Genomic DNA, 25876 nt, shown 5'->3' with positions numbered 1-25876 from the left:
CCCCAGGCATCCTAGTAAACCCGCTACTATCAGGCGGAGACTAGGACTGTGTTCTGCCTACTTCTTGGTACATACAAGATGCTTTTCAAGCAGTTGCCTATAGTTTGTGTGTGTTGCTGATGAATGGGGTGCCTAAACTCAGCTCTTCCAGTTTGATGACAATTTTCTGCATCCCTTCACATTGTGCTCCGTTTGTCTTTATGTCAATATGTCAATCGGAGCATTGCAAAGCATGCCTGAAATTATAGAATTGACTGTAGAAATTTGAGAGACTTTTAACATAGTAACTGAATTATGTGATAGATGTCAGGGAATCCAAGTGCAATGTTTTAAATCTTAATCTTTTCCCCATTTTAAAAGTGAAATTTTTACATTTTTAAAAGTAAAATGGGGGAAAGCATGGTTCACACATGAAAAACAGGCACGAGTGAACCTAATAAAGGGCTTTCATTGAAATGAGTGAATAGATCGGACAAGCCGCAGTCATTTATAGTGGAAGTCAATTAAAAGGCTAGACAGATGAGAACTACATTAAAAGTGCCACCTTTTCTTTTTCAAGACCAACTTTCCACATCCTTGTGATTCAGATGAAAGAAATTGAAGTGTGTATGAGGTTTAGGTCAGGAAGCCATCCAACCTAAACTTTTTTCTGGCTAATGAGTGTGTGTATTACAAAAATGTCATAAAACCCTTTTGACAGTTCAAATTAGAAGAACCATGCTTAATCTAAACTAAGGTGACAGGCTCTTCATCAAGCTGACTGTGATCTCTCAGGTGCGTGAGTCCCCGGATGACTTTTTATTTGAGAGAAGCAAATAGCCGAGTATTTATTACCAAGAGTAGATCATCCATCCTGTGAAAACTTACCAAATGCCAGGCATTGTGCCAGCTCCTGGCTATCCAGAAAGCACCAGGATCCCTGCTTCTCTGCAGCTCTTGGAACAGTGGAAAACAGCAGGCCTCCCTGAGTCTCATCAGACAGATGAGGTGAGGAGCAGAGGACGGGGACGTGGCAGAACCCAGCCTGCTGAGGGTGCCAAGGCGGGGTCCCTGAAGGATGGCCCACACAGTTGCTTTTGCACCATTTCACCTACTCCACAGAGTCAGCCAAACCAAGTGGGAGGAGGAGACTCTCTTAGGCAGAGTGAAAATGTGTGTGTGAGAGAGAGATTCTGGGGTCAGAAGCTGAAGGTGGGGCAGCTGAGAGCTCAGCAGGTTTGATGAGCTGAATGAAGACCAGCAGGAACTTAGGGTTGCCTGAATGGTGGGAGAGGTGCCAGAGTGATAAGCAAGGTCATGTCTGCACAGCTGGCTATCGGGTACCAGGAGAAATGACCAGCACACTCTTGAGGGTGAGAGCAGACACAAGTAGTAACTATTCTCAGATAACCAGTTTAAGCCTGGAGCTTTCTGAGTAAGGTGACCCTGATAAGCCGTGTTGAAGAGTTTCTGTTTTGTTCAAAAACCAATGGGGAGACTCGGGGATGTCTTCAGGAAAGACATGATGTAGTCAAATCCCAGCCTCCTGAAGATGACTGCCTGCAGGGTCAATCCGGTGAGCCGCAAAGAGCAGTCGGGGTGAAAACTGAAACAGAGACCTCGGCACTTCTAATGTAATTCTGGTCAGGTACCAGCTGAGCTTCCCTAGGAGAAGCTCCTGACATCTTCACAGAGCAGTTGAGCTCCTTCCTTCACTGGCCTCTGCTCTTTTCATCTCCCTGCCTCTGCCCGTCGCGCAAGCCTGTCCAGCTACAATGCCCTCCTAATTAGGTGTCCTCTCAAATGTATGGCACCTGCCACTCCTTCAGCCAGGAAAGTCCTACCCTTGCCTCCACTTGCCATTTCTAACCCTGCTGATTTTCAGGATTCAGGTAAGGAATAATTTTCCCAGAAGACTGTCCCTCAAATGTGGAAGACAGGGTATGTGCTGCTTTTCTCCTTCTCCAGATGTGGTGCCCATCATGCCACATTGGCACAACCCATTGGTTCCCTGCCATCAAACCAACTAGACTCACTTTTTCAAGAGCAAAGGCTGGGTCTTATCATCACTATGGTCTCTGTCTCTAATCCAGTACTTAGCACATAGTAAGTGTAGAATTAAACATTTGTTGGCTGAATAAGTAGCATTTTAAATGCCAACAAATGCAAGGCTGCCATCCTCACAGAGCGAGCTCTTTGTTGTATATGCTTTAAAAGTGTCTTCGAAGAAGACTCGTTACAGGTTTTTAAAAGACAAGCAGCATGAGCCACACAGTGGGAGCACTGTGAGTTCACCGAGGAGGTCTGCAGCCTGCAGTCATCTTTGAATCCTGTGGAAGTTTCCTCATCTCTGGTTTATACTTGATTGTTACCTTAGCTAAAGAGAGTCTGTTTGAAGACATGCTCAGCTGCACGGATTTGAAGTCATGTTTAAGGGTATAGTGAAGGAAGGCATGTGGGCACTGGGTTGGTCCAGATCTTTCTTACTTAGCGTTTTCTTTTGGACCACGTCAGGTCTGTTGGGCTAGGACCCATCTTGGTGAACTTGAATCCAGAGATGTAGCATTGACTTCACACAGTGTCCACATGTCGGGGTGGTCCCTCATACACTCGGAAGGGGGAGAGGCTGCGAGGAGGCAAGGAAGGCTGGGAGGCAGCGTGGGCTGACGGATAAGGCCTGTGGTTTATTGGGAGAGGAGGGCAGAGGAAGGACAGAACTGCCAGGGGGCTGCAGGCAGCAATCTCATTGTGTTCATGCACAAGTTGTGGACATGATATTGTCAAACCATGACTCAAGTATGCTAGAAAGTAGAGATATTTTTCTGTTTTTCCGTAATTGATGATAATCTTAAACTTCCTTATAACAGAATCCATAACTTTCTGTCTTAAACTCAATCTTTTGAGATTTCCCTTTACCCTCCTGAAGATAGTGTCATGGCTTTGGAGACAGGGAAACCTTCTAGCCACTACTGGAAGTGACCCTTGGATCGTCCACCTCTCTTTCTGCCTGTAGCCTCTGAGGTCCACCTGCACTGCCCTGGAGTTAAGCTTTAGACCATGCTTTCCCATCTTTCTTGTCCCCATCCTGAAGCCCTGTGGTTCCTACCAACTGCTCCCAGCAAATTCTCCTCCCCAGGAACTGCTGAAAACTTGCCACATCTCACACAGGAGGCAACTCTGGAGGGACTGACTCAGACACTCTTTTAACCAGCCCTGCTGCTGCCGTTTGAATCCATCACTACTGCTTTCATCCTCTTGGGTTGCTGTGAGGTGAAGAGAGGTGGGGTAGGACACAGGGGGATGCTCTGGACCAGCTCCCATGGTTCCAGGCTGCACCAGAAGACAAGTAGAAGTCCCTTTCACTCTCAGAATGAAAGGGACTTCTGAGGAAGGAATGTTTCTGCTCTGCTCACTGCTGAACGTTCAGTACCTAAAACACTGGCCAGCAGATGGCAGGTGCTCCAGAAGCGCTTTTGGACAAAAGGGTGACCACCACCACTCCCCAACTCCCATACCTTGGCCCTGAACAGGGTCCAGGTGTCTCCCTCACGAGAGCCTTTGCCCTCCTCCCCACACACACCTGACTAGAAGTCTGACTGCTGTTTACCTGTTCCTCTTTTCCCTCCAGTCACTTTTCTGGGACGCAAGCTTAGATTCAATATTAGGGAGAGAAATCTTCTCTCTGTAGAAATCTTTTCTCCCCAAATCTTTTTCTAAGTTTATCTGGGTGAGGTTTGTTTTTTGTTCAAATCTTCCATCTCTGGACCCTGCATGCAAATACTCTGTGGGCACCGGTGACTGCATATTTAGTAGAGTCTGCTTAGGGAAAGGGGTCTGTTCAATGGCATATGGAGTTCTGGGGCCAGCACTAAGCACAGTAATGCCTCAGCTGTGCTCCTTTCACCTGCGTGCGCCCATCTCCTCATCTCGTTGAGTGGTATTAAATGGAAGCTTTGTGTTGTCCTGAGAGTAAAGACAGACTGGAGAGAAGGACTGCTCATTAGCCCTGTTCTTTGTTGAGACAGAGCTCCATTCAGTAAAGCTGTGGGGTTTGCTAATTCTGATACTAATAGGAAGTGTTGCTGTTATATGTGTTGATTGATAATACTGGTGTTCTCTAGACCCCAACTTAATCAATTAACTCTCTAAACTAGAGTCAAAGTCTAGATATTGCTCAATTTAACTAAACATAAACTGAAATAGTGGCCAACAACTTACTCTTAAATGCGAAATAGAAAAGTCAAAAAGGGAAAGCTAAAAAAGAAAATTGCATTCTGCTTCAACGTATACTTACCATCAGGCACAGATTTATGGCTGTAATCACAGCAGGGTCTACACATCAGAAGTTTCTAGTTTGATAAAGTAACAGGTGACAGGAAGTAAAATAATTACAGGTTGTAACATGTTCCAATGTTCGTTGGAGGAAGTCAGTAGAGGGTCTTTGTTAAGTGATAATGGGGTGGCAGTTTGACAAGATGAAAGGAGATGAGCTGAGAAAGATGAAGAAACCAGGGAAGCAGCATCCAAGCAGACACAATAGCAAACGCAGATGCTAAGAGATGGAAAAAGATCAACTTGCTCCCAGGATGGCAAGGAGGCCAGGGTGGGCAAAAGGTAGCAAGTGAGGGGGGAGTGGCATGAGCAGAGGAAGATGGGGGCTAGAGCAAAGGGCAGGTGTAGGGAGGAGGAGGGCTGGGTGCTGAGGACAGCAACAGAGCTGGTTTCTATTTACTTAAATGTGGCCTGGGGAGAATGAATGAGGATGGGAGCAGAAGCAGGTCACTGAAGAGACTGTTCCCTATCAGCTGTCCCAGGGACCTTGGCTGAGGACAGAGTCAGTGACTATGGCAAACAGCAGCGTTGAGATGTTTTGTGGAGTTCAGTCCTGCGGATCTCCTGATGATTGGCGGACAGGGGGATAGGAGCAAGGATGTTTTGGGGAAGTGAGTGTGTGCTGCCGCCACTGGCTGGGACAGGGAGTGTGAGGGAATGAAATGAATGTGTGTGTGCTGCTGCCATTGGCTGATGAGTGTGTGTGCTGTTGCTGTTGTTCAAGACTGGGACCATGGGGCAACCGCAGGTCTGGGAAATCTAAGCAGTGTGCTTTGGGTTATGATACTAAAGTCCCACTCTACTCTACTCTGGGGAGCCCTGAATATCAGTGCACTCAGATAGCTAACTCGGAGCTTAGATGATGGCTTTTCCTATCTCTTAATCACCTTCACTTTCCTTAAGAATCCTGATTTAAAACAAGATTCTGATTATGCTTTCTAGGTGGTGGTCCTATGTCTCCTGTAGATTTCTAATATTGGAGTCCTCACTTACTATGAAGAGGAGTACACCTTGCATGCAGAGCTGTCCTTGATGAAATGCTGGGGGAATCTGTGTGGGTATTCTCTGTCCTTGTCACTGACCACAGTTCATGTTCACATCACAGTTTTTAACAAAACGCAGGTAGCGAGACTTGATCTTCACCTCTTCGTGTTGCTGTCATCGTCCTGAAGAGCAGGGATATGTTCAAGGGCAAGTAGACAATGAATGAGCTAGTTCTGACAAGTTAATCAAGCCCATGCAAAATGATTTTTATTTCCTTTGTAAAAACGTTGTAGTGCTTCTCTTGTATTTGTAGGTATGTGTGATATGATACAGTACTGCTCTGTAGAGATACCCTGATGTGCCTGAGAAGATTTTGCAAGCAGGCATTTCTTTCCTGTTGATGGATCAACATGCAGTGTTGCAAAGTGGTTACCAAAAGGCACTTCCAGATTTTGGTACACAAAGGGTGATAACAATTGCAGAGCTAGAGTGCAGCTCCTACTCTAGTCAGATGTTCTGAGTAAATAGAGATTTAAGATGCCTTACTTACTTGTAGATACTTGATTTCATTTAATTTAGAAATTCCAAAAAGAAATGCTAAGTATCAGAAAATTCCAGAAAGGAGTGGTGGTCCTTTGCTCCCTATGAACTTGAAAAAGCTTAATTACTCAGAATTCTCAATAATTAAGTTGTGGCAATTTCATGATGATGGTGTGTTGAGTGTCATCTCTGCTCCCTGCTGTGGCTGTTGTAATACTTGCCTTGCTTTTCTTAGTCATTGTTGGCCTGAGCCTCCCACAGGAAAACACAGGTGCTTCCTGGGGGCAAAAGCATGGACCCCTGTAATGCCATAATCAGTGATTCCCCAAATGCCAAGCAGACACCTGCAAAAGCATAGACAGTGGATCTCACCTGTGAGTTATTAGCTGCAGAAATTAAACATCTCAGAAGCAAATGCTGGAAAACAGTGAAGATGGAATCAATAGAGGACTGATGACGAAACAGATTGGAAAAATAATAAATTGAAACTTTTGAAAAGGAAAAACACAACTGAAAGTGAAAAATATGGATAAATCAGATAGTTAAACAAGACTGAAGTGAGAGTGAATCGATTGAAATATGTAGTGGAATAAATTCCCCAGGGTACAAAAGAAAAAACCAAGAAGATAGTAAATATTAAAGAAAAGTAAGGAGACAAAATGACTATTGAAGCTTATCAGAGCCAACAGGAGCCCCGGGAACAGACTGTGTCTGTCTATCCACCCAAAGATGTAGAAAGAGACTCGGCAACGTTGGAAAACATGGTGAGAGAATTTTTTTTTCCCTGAAAAACATACATCCAAACATACAAGAAGCACAGTGTTTATCCACTGGGATAAATCATTACAGCAGCTCAAGCTGACATGTCAGAGAGAGCCTGGACAACTGCTCAGACACAGAGGAAGGCAGATGAGCTGTACAGGAGAAGCGTTTAGTCTGGAGCAGGTTCCTCAGCAGGGCCGCTGGAAGCTAGATGGCAGTGAATGGTATCTTCTCAGTTCTCCTGTGACTGTCCATCTGAAATGTGTAACTTTTTCAGAATAAAGGTGAAATACATTTTTTACAAAAAGACATTTCAAATAAGAAAAAAAAATCTATTACTGGTGCTCATGGAAAGAACTTGCAAATGTGTTTCAGGCAGAAGGAAACCATTCCAGAAGGAAGAGCTGAGAAAAAAGAAAGAATGGTGAGCAGAAAAAGAGGTTAGCCATCAGGTGAACAGCTGTAGCCTGTGTAATTATGAGAGTCCAGGATGTTGGGATTCTGAGCGGGACTTTCAAAGCACGTACAGTGAAAGATGTATTAACAATTTTCAGGGCTGAAAGTGACAAGGAGATGCCAAAGGTCACAGCATGGGGAAAAACAAAAACAAGACTGACCGGGCCAAATCTGCCTGGGCAAGAGACAGGTCAGGCCCTGAGTTCCCTCATTGAATCAGCGAGAACAAAGGCATCATGTGGTGCGAAAAGACACTGATGGAGCACTTGGAGAATCCCAACAAGTGCATCCCTGGAGCAGAAGATGATCTTGCCTGTCGTTAGGAAGAAAGCAGAAGGGGCAGACTGCAGAACTGCACAACCACCATCTGTGTGTGATTGATAGTGGTACTTTTGCCAGCTCATTAGCAGGATTAAGGTAGAAGAGATACAGCCTCAGCACAATATGCACATCGTGTGATTCTAAGGCTTACAATAACTCAAACAAAAATTACAGATCACAAAAATAATTATAGTATCTAACTTACTGTAGTATCAGAAAAAGAACTAAAATTCTACACAACAGTTGTAACTATAACCAAGGACAGAAGGATAAGTCAGAGCTATGGGATTCCAAAGTCTCTGAAAGATGGTTAAGATTCCCACATTCCATTTTGGAGTACCCGAGTTGCACACCCAGGTCTGGCTCATGACTCCTTTCTAGCTGATACACAGCCTGGGAAGAGCAATGAAGGCCCAGTTGATTGGCTTCCTGTCATCTACAGGAGAGACCTGGACTGGCTTCCCAGCTTCTGGCTTCCGCATCAGCTCTGGCCATGACCCAGCCTTTGCAGGCATTTGAGAACTGAACTGGTTGGGGCAGAGGTGTGTGTGTGTACCTCCAATAAACTAATGTTAGATGATGGGTTGTTGTACTAAAAAAAGAAATTCTTTTTTTTTAGATTTAGTATTTATTTTACTTGAAAGGCAGATTTGCACAGAGATGAGGAGAGGCAGAGAGAGAAGAGAGAGATCTTCCATCCACTAGTTCACTTACCAAATGGCCACAATGGCCAGAGTTGGATCAGTCTGAAGCTGGGAGCCAGGAACTTCTTCCAGGTCTCCCACATGGGTGCAAGAGCCCAAGGCCTTGAGCCATCTTCCTCTGCTTTCCCAAGCCATTAGCAAGGAGCAGCCACCATCTGATCTCCTTTGTGTAAATCATTGTCAGAGTGTTCATGCCTTCTTCCTCAACTATCATGTAACCTCCAAGGCAACAAAGACTTTGTCTTTTGGTTCACTGTTGTGTTCTTGGAGTTTATGCGAGTGTGTGGCACACGGCCCAATGTGTTTTTGAATGAGTAAGTATAGAAAGTAAAGGGCACAGATTAAAGAGAAGAATTACTCAGTCAAGTGCTTGAGACTTGGGATTGACACATTCTCATTGATTTAACAAGGAAGAGCCAGTGGTGGTCTCACAGCACAGCTGCAGGTGAAATAGCGGAATGGAACATGAGGAGGAGATAAATCAATGGTAAAAAAAACCACGTTTTTTCAATGTGTTGAGTTTGTGCAGCAGGAGAAAGGCAAACGCAGCAGTCAGGCCCAGGAAAGAAACATTGAAAGTGGAAAGGATTGTCCTCAGGCAGTTAGCCATAGAGCTACCATGTGGTCCAGCAATCCCACTGTTTACATGCCCAGGACATGGAATCAGTGTGTCAGAGTGGCAGCTGTAGTTCCACATTTATTGCAGCCTTATTTACAATAGCCTTGATCGACAATCAACCTCAGTGTCTGTCAATGGATAAATGTATAAATAAAGTATGTTTTATGTGCACAATGAAATGCTGTTCAGCAATTAAGGAAAAGACAGTCTTGTCATTTGAGGCTGCCTGGATGAAACTGGAGGACATTATATTAGGTGAAGTAAGCCAGGCACAGAAAGCAAACTACTTTCTGATTCTACTTCTATGTAGGATCTAAAATAGTTGACTTGCCATTAGTCTGCTTTTCATTACCTTGAGTGAAATACCCAGAAGGAGCTTTCTGGGAAACAGAAGGCTAGTTTCAGCTTAGGATCTGGAGGTTAAGATCAAAGGAATGGCTGACCTTGCAGTGGAATTTGATGGAGGCTGGCATGGCGGATGTGGAGGAAGAATCAAATGATGAACATGGGAGCAGAGAGAAAGAGAAGCTAGGCTAAGCTTGAACTCAAACAAGCCACCCTTCTTGAAAGCACATATTCTAAAGGCATGCTCCCATTAACCTAACAACCTCCATTGGCCCCATCTCCTAGCTGCCATGATTAACCCTAAGACATCAGACTTTAAACTTCTGCATGTGTTTTGGGAAGACAAGTCCTGTTCAACCAGAGAGTGGAATGCTGGGTTCCAGGAGACGGAGGTTGGGAGAGATGATGGTCACCAGGTTACTGAAGTTTCAGTTTGGAAAGGGGAATAAATTCTGGACATTCGTTGTACAATATAGAGACTCTAGTAAGTAAAAATGTATTGTAATACTGAAAATGGTACATCTTAAACATTTACAAAAAGTAAATCTGTGAAATGATAGATATGTTAATTAGCCATTTAACCACTTCACAGGAGATATATATATGTATATATATCACAACCATGTTGTACACTGTAACTATATATGATTTTTATTTGTCAATTATAGCTTAATAAAATGAAAAAATACAGTGGGAGATTGGGTAGCTCCGTGGGCTGGGGCAGGAAGCAGTGAAAAAAAAGTTGCAGACAAGAAGGAGGGATTTGAGGGGATGAGCCAATGACAGGTGCAGGAAGGCATCTTGAAGCTAGGGCCGGAGGGAAAGGGTAAGGAGTAGAAGCAGAGCCATTTAAAAAAAAAAAAAAAGAAAAGAAAAAAAAAAACCAGCCATCTTGGTGAATCTGGGAGAAGACGCCTGCTGAACGTGAGAAGGAAAAGGTCAGACTGACAGAAATGGTTCGTGGATAGCCGTGAGGTTTTGGAAATGTCTTTAAGAGAAGTGGAGAGCTGAGGATATTCACAGGGATCGGTGGGCACAGAGACCACAGAGTTGCACTTGCACAAATCTTAGCACTGGCTGATAACCCAGCCCCAAGGTGCCAGATGCAAACATTAAAAATCCAAGATTTGGAATAATTACACCCAGATATCCCATAGAGGAAATCATGTAATTAGGAGACTCTCAGAGTGTGCTAAAAAAATCCCCACATCCACTCCGTAAGAGCCAAAATTTGGGTTCCTGGCACACAGACAGTATAGCTGGCCATATTAGTCAAGGATGCTACAACAAACAACAGAGAGGCGACCCCAACAGTGGCCAGGTGAGGAAGAGACAGACAGTCGGCTGTGTCTGCTTGCTAACACCCGAGAGAACGGAGCGTAGACAGAGTAAGGAAGACTTATCCAATCAGCAGACGAAGAGTCAACTTCCAAATGAGGAAAGAAAACAAAATAAAAGGGCAGACCTTGGCAAAGCACAGAGGGGTGAGAGCAGCCGAAGTGCTGGGGTGCTGGGGTGCTGGGGTGCTGAGTGGCTGCTTTGAGGAGCAGGTGGCAGGGAATCAGGCAGGAGTGAGAGCTGGGACACACATATGACCCTCTGCCCTCTCCGAATCTTCACTTCTGTCATTTCCCTTTGATCTCTGTACTGTGTCTTTGAATAATTCCTTTATACCTGTCACCCAGCTCCAAGTTTTATCTTCAACTGCCATTAATCTTTCATCCACTAATTTAAGTTATTTTAGTTTTATTTTTAGAAAAAGTTCTTCGATCTTTGTCAAATCTGTTTCATTTTATTATTATAAAAAGAGAAACTTAACAATAGTCTTGATCTGGGGAGAAAAAAATGGATGTTAGGTGTCCTTTTTGCTTTGCAGTAAGTTGTTTCTGAAGAAACAAACTCTAGTGTAATATTTGTGCTTTTAATAGGCCTCTTTTTGGCTTAGACTCTTTTTTTTTTTTACTCCTAGTTGAAGTTAACAAACCTTATTAATTAGGGTGTCCATCTACTGGGAAAAACATTTGAGAGTTAGGGTTACCTGTTGTTTGTTCTGCACCTCAGCCAGAGGGAAGCAGGGCGTGCTTGGCGCAGCTTCCAGGGGGAGGAGGATCCCTGCTTTGTTCAGGTTCCCCTGGCTCCAGGCAGGGCCCTGCAGACCTCTGCGTGATTCCAGGCTTCAGACCACGTCAAGGCAGCAACACCAGCAGCCAGGTACTGCTTCACATTCTCAACAAGTGTGAAAAGTGAAGCTGTGACTCCTGACTTGTGTTGTCATCTGTAGTGTTTTATTGTCAATATCCAGACGGGTCTTGAGGCACCTGCTGGAATGCTTTCTGTGGAGCGAGGAGACCAGGTTCCCTCAGCCCAAGCCTAAGAGGCCAGCGCATGAAGTAGGGATCACCTGCTCACAGAGACAGTTTCTGCTTCAGGTTGGTGACTGCAGTCTGTTCGAGGAAATCACAGTTTTTAAGGTAACTGTGGTATAAAACATTATGATGAGCATGCTGAACTCCTGTTCGAATCTGTTCGTACGGTTGGGTTTTGTGCCGTGAAAGTCTTTAGCTGTCCCACTTGGAAGAGCTTTTTGAAAAAACAGCCTTCGTGTGTGTCCATACATCTGCTATCCTCGTGAGAGATTAGACCATGAGCTCAAGTTTACGTTGGAACAAGTCCTGACTGCATGCCATATTTTGTGGTTCTCAAGCATGGGTTAATATTTTAACACTACCATGAAATGTGGTGATTTCTGCTGAAATCCTGAGGACCTGCAACTTGGCACCCCTGCACTCTGCCCTCCTCCTCCCCCGCCGAGACAGCTCCTGGGGAAAGTGTAACTGCTCTAACCTGTGCTCAGGCACACAAGTTTACCTTAAGGAAAAAAAATTTAAGATTTTCATGTTAAACATGTTTATGAGTATTTTTTGCTTGCTATGTGTAGTTTAAATTGCCTAGTCTACTTTAAACCATTATGTTAATGAGCAGCTTAAAACACCCTCTATATTAATAATTCCTAACTGGCCTCTTAGCAAAATGACCTTATTATTACCTCCAGCTCCTATTTCCTTTGATTAACTTAATCACTAAAGTAGAAATTCCTTCAGTTATACATTTTTAAGCTACAGAAAGACCTGTTTTGGCATCCATCTTTTGTCATGCCTGCCAGCTCTCTACTTTGTAGCTCTAATTGGATGCTATGTGTCAGACCAACAGAGAATACAGCTCAGCAGTAGCTCTGTTGGGACATAACACCCATTATTAGGTTCACAGTAATGAATACCGACTAACATGCAATGATTGTGGTGTACCTGAAACAAGGCAGTGCAGTTGGTGGAAAATGAAAAGGAGGTAGCAGAGTGGAGGTGAAGCCTCAACTCAGACACAACTTCATCATCACCTGCACATTGGCAAGAACATTCTAGCACTTTTAGCAGTATGATATTCCCTCTGTTCCTAGGCTGGGAGCATGCAGGCATTTTTGCCGTGTGCTGGTAGTGCTGGTTTTGTTTCACCATGCTTTGCTTTGTCAGACTTTTGCAGGACAATCCATTTTGAATTTGCAGCCCGATATGTTACACAGAGAATAAGCTTCTCCTTAAATGATAACTACCAGTAATCAAACTAGCTTTAATAAAAGCCGTGTTTCGAGGTCCTATTTTGCATTAATCAAGCGCATTGACAGGTCTGAAAGCACTGTACAACAAAGAAAACTGGATAGTCTCATAATTGAACAGCAAGCTTCCCACGTAGGAGTCAGTTGGATAGATACTTGAGAACAAAGCTCTTTGGCATTCAGGTTTAAATTGAAAGAAAATGAGAAACCAGATAAAGCAGGCTGACCAAATTAATTCACTCCAGTCTTCTCTGACTTTTCAGTGCAATTCAAGGAGATTCTATCCCAGGACGGCTGGGGAGCCTTTAGGAAAGGATTGCTGGGGTGTTTACAACTCCATACTCGTGTGTTTGTGCTCAGACACACGGAAGCAGCTTTCTCTGCTCTTCTCCATCAGTTCCTTCAAGTCCTTTATAGTTGCTGTGTGATCCTAAGCAAGTTAATCCCTAGATGTCTCAGGCTTCATGTATATCTTAAAGTGCCTGGATTGGGACATCCTATAAGACTTTTCCTTGCTCTCCACTTGACTTCATGTCAATGGCCACATCATCCAGATAACGATTCATGATTCATTTATCAAATGACTGTCCAGTACTCGCTTAAAGATTGAAAGGGGGAATTTGTGTACTGTATTCTGGAGGTGATAAACTTGAAAATAAGAAATTAACATGCATTATGGGCCCGGCGGCATGGCCTAGCAGCTAAAGTCCTCGCCTTAAACGCGCCGGGATCCCATATAGGCACCGGTTCTAATCCCGGTAGCTCCACTTCCCATCCAGCTCCCTGCTTGTGGCCTGTGAAAGCAGTTGAGGACGGCCCAAGGCTTTGGGATCCTGCACCCGCATGGGAGACCCGGAAGAGGTTCCTGGTTCCCGGTTTCGGATCGGTGCAGCACCGGCCTTTGCGCTCACTTGGAGAGTGAATCATTGGATGGAAGATCTTCCTCTCTGTATATCTGACTTTGTAATAAAAATAAATAAATCTTTAAAAAAACAATACACTTGGGCCCGGCGCGGTGGCACAGTGGTTAAGGTCCTCGCCTTGCACGCCCGGGATCCCATATGGGCGCCAGTTCTATCCCGGCAGCCCCGCTTCCCTTCCAGCTCCCTGCCTGTGGCCCGGGAAAGCAGTCGAGGACGGCCCAAAGCTTTGGGATCCTGCACCCGTGTGGGAGACCTGGAAGAGGTTCCTGGCTTCGGACCGGCATAGCATCGGCCGTTGCGCTCACTTGGGGAGTGCATCATCAGACGGAAGATCTTCCTCTCTGTCTCTCCTCTCTGTATATCTGCCTTTCCAATAAAAATAATAAAAATAAATCTTTAAAAAAAAAACAATACACTTGTTTACTGCTCAGTGAAACAAGCCGATACTGAAAGGACGAATATCTTATTTCTCTCTGCTATAAGAAAACCTTCCAGCAAAGTACAAGCTCAGTGGACATATAGGTCAACATGCATGTACATATAGTCATCTGGAGGAGCGGTGTAACAGAGACGATCAGGTAGAAATGTGAAGGCACAATGCAGCATGCATCTCCACTTCCAACTCAACGACGGACTCCCAGTGACACTGTTGAATACATCTTGACAATAGGATGCTGAACTCTCTGTCTTTGTCTATCCATACCTACAATGTCAGGATACACTTACATAGCAGAATGATGGACTTATGATTGTTTTTGAAGGACTGCACTATTGCAATAATATAGGGAAAATCAGTGTGGGGAGAAGATCAAAGAGGAGAGGAGATCCCAGAGCCTATGGAACTTTATCCCAAAATAAACAAATAATTTTTCAAATGTTTGTGGTTTCTCCTGGGGAAATAAGTTACATTTCGCTGAATAGCTGCAGTCTATTTAGAGTTAAGATCATACCAGCACACCATGTAAAATGTAAGCATCCTGCAGACATAAGTGTTTTTACAATCCATCATTTAGCTGTAGTTGTCATAAATATATTTGTTATAACATTGCAAACAAAGCATTGTTTAAACAGTTTGCAACAGAGTGTGTTTAATCAGTTGCACAAGTATTAAAGGAATTAGGGGAACAGTCTTCTGCATTTACCTTTGTATTTCCTGTCTCTTACATTCTGTATTTCTTCCCTAAAAGTCAACTTCCTGTCTCGTTTTTCCTTGAATAAATAGATCTTATTATAAAGACTTGCTGGCGGTTCCTTCCCTTGGTTTCTGTTTGTCTTACATTGTTTTATTTTTCCTTCAAATGTGCAGGATATTGTAATAAAAGCCGAATTCTGCATTGCCAGTTTTACTCTTTTTCATCATTTTACAGTGTATTTACGTTAGGGTTTCTGCATGATGTGGCACGGCAGGGTAAGCTTCTGTTTGGGATGTTTGCATCTCACACCAGAAGAGCTAGTCTGGGTCCCCACATTTCTGATCCACACTCTTCTCTCTTTTTTCTTTGTAATATTTTTAAAACATTTTTTTTTAGATTTACTTATTTTTGTTGGAAAGTCACATATACAGAGAGGAGGAGAGACTGAGTCACTTCTGTCCACTGATTCACTCCCCATGCAGCCACAATGGCTGAGCTGCACTAATCTGAAGCCAGGAGCCCAGAGCCTCCTCCAGGTTTCCCACACAGGTGCAGGGTTCCAAGGCTTTGGGCTGTCCTCCACTGCTTTCCCAGGCCACAAACAGAGAGCTGGATGGGAAATGGGGCTATCAGGATTAGAACTGGTGCCAAATGGGATCCTGGAATGTGCAAGGTGAGGACTCTAGCCACTAGGCTACTGCGCCAGACCCTATTTATTTGTTCACTTATTTTAATTGGAAAGTCAGAATTACAGAGAGGAGAAACAGAGAGAAGGATCTTTCTCCACTGGTTCACTCCTCAAATGGCCACAATGGCTGGAACTAAGCTGATCCAGGAGCCAGAAGCCTCTTCTGGGTCTCCCATATGGGTGCAGGGTCCCAAAGCTTTGGGCCACAAGCAAGGAGCTGGTTGGGAAGCGGGGCTGCCGGGATTAGAGCTGGTACCCACCTGGGATCCTGGAGTGTGCAAGGTGAGAACTTCATGCTGGGCCCTATCCAGACTCTTCTGAATGCTCCTGGGAAAGCAGCACGTCATGGCTCAAGTACCTGAGTCCCTGCCTTCCATGTGGGTGATCTGAATGGAGTTATATAGGCTCCTGAATTCAATTTGACCTAGTTCCAGCTTTTGGGAATGTTTGGGGAGTGAATCAGCAAGCAGAGGGTCTTTCTGAATTTAAAATGAAAATAATTAAAATTTTGAATTGTTCAAATTGCTATGTTATACAAGCATATTCTTTATATTCAGTTTATTAATAGAGGAACTATGGTCTTCTAGGCGTTGTGCAATCGATAACTTACATCAGATAGTTTATGCATTTCTTATTATACACTGTGTATATGTATAGATATATGCAAGTATTCGTGTGCATATAAGTATATCTATGTATATAATTTATAGTAATGTTTTACATATTTGTTTGAAAATCAGAGCTGCAGACAGGGAGAGAGAGAGATCTTGGATCCACTGGTTCACTCCACAGATGGCCACAATGACTAGAACAGAGCTAAGTCAGGAACCAGGAGCTTCATCTGGGACCTCCCGCAGGAGTGCAGGAGCACAAGAACTTGGGCCATCTGCTGCTCTTCCCAAGCCATTAGAGTGGGGGTGCTGTCAGAAGTGGAATAGCCAGGACACAAAGCCGTGCCTGTGTGGGAATGCTGCAGCCAGACACAAAGCCATGCCCATGTGGAATGCTGGCATCACCGTCGGAGGCTCTGCCATAACACCTGGCCCTCAAATTGGATTTCAAGGTCATTGGCAGCAGGAAGTGTGACTCCAACTTGTATATATCTAAAGAGTCCAACATGGTCCAGTGTGAACAGCAGGTACAGGCAAGTGTTTCTTGCTGGATCATTCTTATTTCTAGGCTTCACATACAGTGTGAAGTTAACAGTAGATCTTGTATAAATTACATTTCAATTTAACAAACATATCATACCTCATATATAGTAAAGCATGATGCATGCTATAAAACCAGCTTACAGGAACTTAATATGCTTTGTGGTAACCATTATATGGCCTATATAGAGTGAAAAAAGTGAGTTTACAGATGTAAATGCTGCTTCAGAAAAGGGATAGATTAGAAAGGAAAAATGCATACCATTTGAAATGGCATCTAGAGGTAATAATTGTTAGAGGTGGACCTTGAGGGACTGATGGGATTTGAGCAGTGAATAGAGCAGCAGGTGCTCCCGTGTGGGCACGCAGGGTGAACATCAGTGATCATAAAGATGAGGTCTGCACCTGCATGAGGAATGACACCCAAAGGACTTCCTGCATAGTAAGTCTGAGCAGTGGGGACACAGACCTGGCTGTAACTATTGAGCTACAAGAGCATATAAACAGGGATCTGGCGGGGTAGTCTAGTGGCTGAAGCCCTCAACTTGCATGCACCAGGATCCCATATAGGCGCCGGTTTGTGTCCTGGTTGCTCCACTTCCCACCCAGCTCCCTGCCTGTGGCCTGGGAAAGCAGTGGAGTACAGCCCAAAGCCTTGAGGCCTTGCACCCGCGTGAGAGAACCAGAAGAGGCTCCAGTCTCTTTGCTTCAGATCAGCACAGCTCTGGCTGTGGCAGCCGCTTGGGGAGTGAATCTCCTCTTCTCTGTCAATCTGACTTTCCAGTAAAAATATAAATACATATTTTTTTGAAAAGGAAAAAAAAGCAGATAAGCAGAGGAAAGTGTTTAAGCCCCAGAGATTGAACTTTCTAACACAAGAGGGAGTTCTTGAAGATTTTTTTTAAAAAATAGAAACTACAAATAACCGAAGTAGTGATTGAACTGAAGTGTGTTGATCCGCTGTGCTGCATAAAGAGCAGGGGCGGGACAGGACTCATGGATAGGACTCATGGACAGGACTCCTGGCAGAGCACTCATGGCAGTGAGCACAGCTAGCTCTCCAGAATCTTCAAGGTTTCACCTTTAAAGATTTTTCTCTTTGAGATTATGAACTATGCATTTAAAGTCATTCTTGGTTTCATCAGGATTCTTTAAGGTGATAGTATTTGATTAATTTCAAAAGTTACTAGTTTTACCTGAGGTTTAAGCAAGCAAGAATGCAGCCGGTTCTCCCAGGGTGTTGGAGCGGGGGTTGATAGGGACAGAACAGCCTCAATTTGCTTTGTTTCTCTTGTAGGGTTTTATTTATTTATTTATTTTGGTCTAACATTCAATTTTCACATTAGATATTAAAGTGACAATCATATAGACAACTTTATACATTTTAATTTTGAAATGTTAATTGCTGTTACAAATATTTTCTTCAGAAAGACATTGTCACTCTGAATTGTCCCAGTTTATGACTGCCTTTAAAATTAATAGATAAATCTTTTGTAAAAAGTTAATACTGTATTGACTTTGGCATTGCTTTTTTTCATCTGTGTGCTTCTGTCTTTTTCCTTTTGCCTCAAGAGCATTGCCTGACTCCGTCCTCTAGGAAGGTCGCTGCTAAGTGCAGTATATAAAGATAGCTCCTAATAATGTCTGTCAAGAAGGCTGTTGTCGGGGAGGGGCAGAACTTAGAACACATCACACCAAGTGTTATAATTAAGCACAAGGTCTGAGCAGGAGTTGCTAAGAACAGTAAGAGAATGGGATGCGGAAGGGAAGGGTCAGAGCAAGTGATATTTGAATTGAATTTTAGAAGCCAGAAGTTTGAACAAAAGATAGGATTCCTGGTGGAGACAGCAAAATAAGTTGCTTTATTGTCTAATTCTGTGGTGTTCACCAGCAACTTACTTCTGGCCCCCAACTGGCGTTGAAAATAGAAAGGAAGTTTTTTAGAGTCAAAGGAAGTGTTCTTTCTTTTATAATTTTTATTTATTTGAAAGGTAGAAAGAAATGCAATAGAGACAGGTTTTTTCTCCATTGGTTCATTCTTCAAAGGCCCACAGCAGCAGGGCTGGGCCAGGCTGACACCAGGAGCCCAGAACTCCAGCCAGGTCTCCCCCATGGATGGCAGGGATTCAAGAACTTGAACCATAATCTCTGCCTCCCTGGACACACGTTAGCAGGAAGCTGAACTTGAATGCAAGCATTGAGCCCTAATACTCCAGTATGAAGCGCAGGCACCACAAGTTGTGTCTTATCCACTGTGCCAAACATCCACCCTTTGCTTTTTGTTTTTAGTAGCTCAGAGCCTGGAGTGGACACTAGCACAGCAGATGACGTTGCTTGCCAAGCCAGCATCCCATCTCAGAGAGTGCTGGCTACTTAGCCTCTAATCCCACTTGCTCTAAAGCACTTAGGAAGGCACCATGTGCTGGCCCAAGTTCTTGACCCCTGCTCCCTGTGTGAGAGACCTGACTGGAGCTCCCAGCTTCTGACTGCAGCCTTACAACTGTGGCCATGTGGGAAGTGAGCCATAGATGAAAGATGGATACCTCTCATTCCATGCATCTCTGTCACTCTGCCTTTCAAATAAATTAGATAGTTCCTCAAAAATAAAAAGCATCCAGAGCCTGAAAGTGCTGGTTGCATATAAATGTATGTTATAAGTATGTTATCATCTGCATTGTAGCTTGTTAGTGATTTATACAATTTCTATATTCTTTTTCCCATTTGGGGAACCTTAAATGATATAACCTTCCTTTTACTCTTATCGTCTTGTTATTCTTCTAGTTTGATGAACCCAACCTCCCCAAAATAAGTTCTCAATTTGCACCTGGAAATTCAAACAGACCTATGACTCTTAGATTGAGTAGACAGGCCTACATCAAGTTCATCTTAAGTCTTAGTTTCTTAGAATTTCTTCTGTTTCTTCTATTTGTAATAAATGCTGCTTGTTTGTTTCATTCCACGCACTATTATAGATACTTTGATGAATTCAATGATTGCAATGGACACAGATCTCAAACCGGAAGGAACTTACATCCTAGTCATTGTCACAACCCTGGAAGAGTGTTTCTTTTCTTCCCTATCCACAAAAGGTTTAATTATAATTTTGCTGCTACCCAATGCAGGCTCTTTAACGTCCCTCATGCCAATATGGAGGAAAGAAGACACTCTGTGTTTCAGGGGAAGGAGGCTTTACCAGCTCGGGGCTGGGTGAGAATGGACCTGTGAGATGAGGCACATTTTCCCCAGTTTGTCTTGTAAGGGATGAGAGTTCGAAGATACTAAAAATATGGTGGTTTCAGAGACTGATACGTGGGTGCTGGCAGAAATTTTTGAAGGCAAGCTATTTGAAGCTGTCTTTGCTTTGTACTTCAGTTAGAAGAGAGGGAGAAGGCAGCCACCAAATGACTAAGGCAGCAATTATAGTTTGGGTGTGCTTTAAATAGGCAGCAGATAGAAGTGTAATATGAATGCAGGAGAGTTAAATAGGGAGGAAATCCTGGTTATTGGAAGTGCAATGGGGTTGGGTGGCGTGTCTTGGGTTTTTCTTTATGTAGAATTCTTACTGTTCTGTAGGTGCCGTGCCTGCTCCCTTGGAGAAGAGCCCCTCCCCCCAGACAGCTGTGAGTCTGGACCAGAGTTCAGACAGTACCATTACAAGTGCTGTGACCGAAGACCCCCTGCCCACACCTCCTGACAGCACAGCAGCTGCCGGAAGCTGTGAGACCCTGACGGCTCTGCCAACATTCTGGTACTCAAGTAAAGAAGAGTTTATCAGCCACAATTTCAAGATCTCCAAGTCAGACTCTACCTTCTATAACCAAGCCTCTGTGGAGACACTGTACGTGTCTCCCTCATTCAGAACATTTAACCCAATGAAGGAGATCGTTATCGACAAGGACCGCCCGAAACCACTGGAACCTGAGAGCATCCCCATGGCAGATGAGAACCCGGCCTCCATCACCAGGGGTGAGTCTCCAAAAAACAAACCCTAGCAACAGGAAACCTGTCTCGAAGTCTTCTGCTTTCCCTTTCCTATGCTTTCCATGTTGCCTCCCACCACCACTTCCTTTCACTCTCCATCGATGATGTTAGCATGTACATGCCAAATACTTCTCTGTTGTGAAACTGTTTTATTAAAGGCCGATGGAGAATTCGTTACCATGGGTTACAGGTGCCCCGTTGACTACACTGCTCTAGGTTCTCACAGCAAACTAGAAGGAACTAAGGCTGGGTGAGAGTTTCCTACTAGGGATGTGCTGTCTGAGGAAGAACTGGCCGTGACTACGCACACACAGAGGTGGCATTGTGTGCTCAGCACACAAAGGGAGCAGAGCAGCGCCTCCTTTTCCTGTCTTCCAGAAGCTTTGGAATTGCTTAGACTGGGTGATACTGGACAAAACTAGTTGAAATTCCAGGTTGTGGGCTGTCAGCTATTAATGCATGCATTATATAATTATGCATCCTTCATTAAAGTTAATCAGTAGAATAATGATTTGCTTATGCATTTTTCAAAGATTAAATAGTGGTTATATTCTCATGGATAGTAGTGTTTACCAACTGATAAATAACAAGCTTTTTTATAAATAAATTTACAGATGTATTCCAAAGTTAGAACTCATCTAGTTTATTTTTTTAAGATTTATTTATTCTTATTTGAAAGGCACATTTACAGAGAGAAGGAGAAACACAGACACACACAGAATCTTCCATCTGCTGCTTCACTCCCCAAATAGCTACAGTGGTGAGAGCTAAGCCTATCCGAAGCAAGTCACTCCTTCCAGGTCTCCCACATGGGTGCAGGGTCCCACTGCCTTCTCAGGCCATAAGAGGATAGCTAGATCAGATGTGGAGCAGCTGGGATACTGACCAGCACTGACATAGGATACTAAAACCACAGGCAGAGGCTTAGCTTACCATGCCACGATGCCAGCCTCTATTTTTTTTCTATATTTGTTTTAGATTTTTTTTTTTTAATGGAAAGGCAGATGTACAAAGAGGAGGAGAGACAGAGAGGAAGATCTGTCCAATGATTCACTCCGCAAGTGGCCACAACAGCCAGCGTTGCGCTGATCTGAAGCCAGGAGCCAGGAACTTCTTTCTGGGTCTCCCACGTGGGTGCAGGGTCCCAAGGCTTTGGGCTGTCCTCCACTGCTTTCCCAGGCCACAAGCAGGGAGCTGGATGGGAAGTGGAGCTGCCAGGATTAGAACCGGTGCCCATATGGGATCCCACATGATAAAGGCAAGGACCTTAACCATTACACTATCGTGCCAGGCCCAACACCAGCCTCCAGATAGCATGCTTTTAACATAAATCTTTCAAGCTACTTTGAAATAGAGATTAAAGCTACATGTAAATTCAAACAGTAGAAGCTATCATGTTAAGTTAAAGAGATTTACTTTGGTTCTATAAAGGTTAATGAATAATAAAAATTTTTACCACCATTTTGAGAAATTTTTTGTATTGAACAACCTAAAGGAAGTAAAACAGATTCTTGGTTATCACCAAATTAATCTTTGTGCTGAAACTACTGATGTGGAGACCATCGGGGACCCGGCTATGGTAATTGTGACACTGTGCAAAGCTGTGCCCTGGGAAGCTGCTGCTTTTCATTCATCCCTTTCACAGTAGCACAAGAAATTGAAAATATGCTTTGGGCACTGTTTGTGTACTGAGTAAGCTTAGCAAAACTTAGTAATATGTTCCTCTGAAACTGGTTAGCAAAAAGGACTTTGGGTTCTGTTCAGAATGAAGTAAATAGATTGACCTAACCCCTCCTCCAAAAATAACCATTCAAGCTGGAAAATTGTAGGAAGCTGATTTAAAGTCATTGTCAAGTCGCCAGGCAGATGCAGGCTGATCCAGGAAGATCCCAGGTGAGGAAGGCTGTCGGGAGGAGGCCTGGAGTCAGTTACCTCTTCGCAGAGAGAGGCTGCAGATGCCGAGCAACAGTCAGAGGCTCCGGGCATGCAGTCTCCCTCAGAAGCTCAGAAGCCAGGGAGGAACGGGGGCTGCTGTGGAGCCAGGGCCAGACGGGAGGGAAATGCAGAGAAAATTCTCTGACTCATTGCATAATTGCGAATATTCTGGATGTGGATGCCAAGAAGCTAAATGGGAAATCTCTGAGAAGCCAATGAGCCAACCAAGATTCGGATGGTTCTGTGCTGCCGGAACACAGGAGTTAGAGTTCAAAAACAGGCCAGAGTGTAGAGGGCCCTGCTGTCAGCTGAGGCCACTAACACACTGTGCTTTCAGAGCTGCACTGGGCGTGAGGCAGCCCAGGAACAGAGCAGGCTCACATGCCCTGCTGTCAGCTGAGGCCACTAACACACTGTGCTTTCAGAGCTGCACTGGGCGTGAGGCAGCCCAGGAACAGAGCAGGCTCACATGCCCAGCTTCCCCCAGAGTAGGGGAGGGTTTGCCAGTGGCCTAAGAAGACAATCAGATCCTTGTGTGAGAGTTTCTGCAATTTCTAATGGAAAAAAGTGTGCTCAACAGCACACACAAAAAAAAAAAATTCCAGGAAACGGACAAACACAGGAGAGAATCCGACAGTGTAAACAGACTTGTAACCTAGACTCTTCAACGTAATGAATAGATGCTTTAAAATGTGGTTAATATGACCTAGAAGATAGAGGAAAAGATGGAGAATTTCATCAGAGTACTAATAGCTGTTTAAAACAAGACCCCCAAAAAAGAAAGTCTTAGAGCTGAAATGGGGACCCTGAGGATGCCTTCCTGGCCACGTGGTCTGAGAGTAGAGCGTGCTGACAGAGAACCTGGAAAGTTATGAAGAAAAGCCTTCACAGAAGATTCCTCCCAGTTCAAGTGCAAACTCATCCCAGGTCTTGGACCCCTCTGCTATGCTTATAGATGTAAGCCGGGCAGCCAGTGAATCTTACTTACAAAAGGTAAATTCCAGGGGCCGGCACAGTGGCATAGCCAGCTTGTCAGTTCTCCGTCTGTGGCACCAGGATCCCATGTGGGCACTTGCGCAAGCTCCAGCTGCTCCATTTCCAGTCCAGCCCCCTGCTTTGGCCTGCGGAAGCAGAAGATGGTCCAAAGCCTTGCAGCCACCTGGGAGACATGGAGACGCCCCCGGCACCTGGGTTTGGACAGGCACGACTCTGGCCATCGCTACTGTCTGGGGAATGATCAGTAATGGAAAATCTTGCTCTCTGTCTCCTCTGTAGCTCTTTCTAGTGAAATAAATAAATCTTTAAACTAAAAGTTCTGCTAGAAGCCTAAAAGAATTGAAAAGAGGTATCAGCTTTTGCTCACCATAAGGGTGACAGCTTAGAAATTCCAGGCTTTCTTACTGAAACAAAAATCACTAGTCAGGAGAATTTTACAAAATCCAGAAATGCTACAATGTATCATTCAAATGTCTACTATAAAATTAAAAATTCCTGGGCATGTGAAAAAATAGGAAAATATGAGTCATAATGAGGATATCGGAAGTCGATAGAAACTGGCCCTTGGGTGACCAGAAGTTTCCATCAGCAGCCAAGTTCTTAGAGCAGCTCTTGTGAATCCATGCAGGGGCTTCAAATATAGCGAGTGAATGTAAAGAAGAAACTTGACAAAGAGGGCATTTCAGAAAGTTTGAGGAAAAAAAATGGAGTTAGAAGATAAGGAAGGAAAAGTGCAAAAAGTAAAAGTAAATGAGCTCAAACAAATTGTTCAACCTGAAAAATGAAAATAAAAGTTCAAAATACAGAGATCTAAAGTCTTGTGGGAAAATATCAACTAGTCACCTTGTTGCCATTATATTTTCAAAACATGGCAAAAAACATGAGGAAAAAGAAAGGAGCAGAAAAATATTTAAAGAGTTATTAGCCAAAGGCTTTCCAGATTTGTGAAACTCCCAGAATGCTCAGGGAATTCCAAGCTTAAAAATAAATACAAGGCAGAGCAGTGGACAGCATACCCAGGTGCACATGGAGGCTGGGGCAGTCCATCCAAGTCTGCAGGGGACACCTGGTACCACAACAAAGGACGGAGGATGGAACAAACGGATCAACTATCCCAGCCAAGAGCTAGCAGTGAATATCTGGGCAAACGAACACTCTAAGGTGGACTACGTCAGTGGAGTCTGGAGAGATTTCATCGTGCTTGGAGTGGTGAGATCAGCAGTAATTCAGAAGTGTTGAAGTATCGAAACCTCATGAGCAAGACCCTCAGAGCATGCCCCACATTAAAAATTAAAATAATCATTTTTAATTAATTTATTTATTCTTAAAAAGAATAAATACAAGGAAAACTATACCCAGGCATTATAGTTAACATAAATCTTCAAAGCAGCGAGGAAATATTGTCACATCATGTACAAAGGAACAATACGAGAGAAATTTCTAGATTGTCCTTATAAGCAGTATATACCAAGAGACAACAAAATGTCATTTCACAAGTGTTAATAGATGGAATCTCGGGCAGGCCTTTGGAGTGCCATGGGTTTGTTCCTAGTTCCAGCAACCAATTCCAGTTTCCTGGCGATACAGACCTAGGAAGCAGCCAGGACACGAACTGATGCCCACATGGGATGCTGACACTGCAGGTGGAGAATTAGCCTGTTGAGCCACTATGCTGGCCTCTTCTTACATTCTTAATTATAATGTTTTATCATTTATTTCTTTAAAAATTAATTTGGCCTTTAATTTCTCCTAATAATTTTGTTAATAGACAGGAAGGAGAGAGATAGAATATGTGTGTGACATTGACAGATTGAACAATAATTATTGCAAGTTCTTGAAATCTCTGTATTGATAAGCAAGGGCCAGGCCATTTTTGTATTTGGTTGTTTAGGACATAGTTCGGAGACTCCAGTTTGACAAAGGGCTACTGGGAAGAAGCATGGGCCCACCGGGAATGAGGCAGAGGTGCCCATTTGCTGGATGGCATAGGTCCTGAGTATAATGCCCCTGACCCTGTCATCCTGGACCCGTGCCACCCTGAACACCTATTTACCCAGCACTACCGTAGATCTCCTAGGTCTCAGCACCCGTCAGGCCCATCACCTCTTTAGGTTGACACTGAGCCCTGCACCAATCCCTGTGCTTTGTGACCCCCATACCTGACGGCCCTGCTCACCAGTCCCCTGGGGCATTTATCCCCGATGTTCACCAACAGCCACATCCCAGGCCCTGAGCCCGCACTTCCCATGCCCCACCTGTGGGCTACCCAGGGGCCTCTGCCCTTTGTTCTGCTCTTTCTCCATGCTCCCTGCTTTCTCCCTACCCAGCATCCTGAAAATAAAGACTTATCTTGTGGCTCACTTATTGTGTCTGGCGTCTTGGATTTCTGGTGAAAATAAGTAATATTGAGAGCACAG

The 25876-nt window shown here is 44.0% G+C and overlaps 1 protein-coding gene across 1 annotated transcript in view; it reads left to right on the top strand.

The window, feature by feature from the left end:
- ENTHD1 (ENTH domain containing 1) overlaps positions 1 to 25876 on the top strand; it is a 115167-nt gene that overhangs the window by 79126 nt on the left and 10165 nt on the right. Inside the window, exon 5 of the mRNA XM_040988251.1 lies at positions 20121 to 20513. Within this exon, the coding sequence (XP_040844185.1) occupies positions 20121 to 20513 (393 nt within the window). The remainder of the gene's footprint in view (positions 1 to 20120; positions 20514 to 25876) is intronic.

Source organism: Ochotona curzoniae, unplaced genomic scaffold, assembly GCF_017591425.1.
Source record: "Ochotona curzoniae isolate NIBS_2020 unplaced genomic scaffold, NIBS_Ocur_1.0 contig_1014, whole genome shotgun sequence".
Classification (NCBI taxonomy): domain Eukaryota; kingdom Metazoa; phylum Chordata; class Mammalia; order Lagomorpha; family Ochotonidae; genus Ochotona; species Ochotona curzoniae.
Note: the sequence above shows the minus strand (reverse complement) of the source record. Positions and strands in the feature narration are given on the sequence as shown.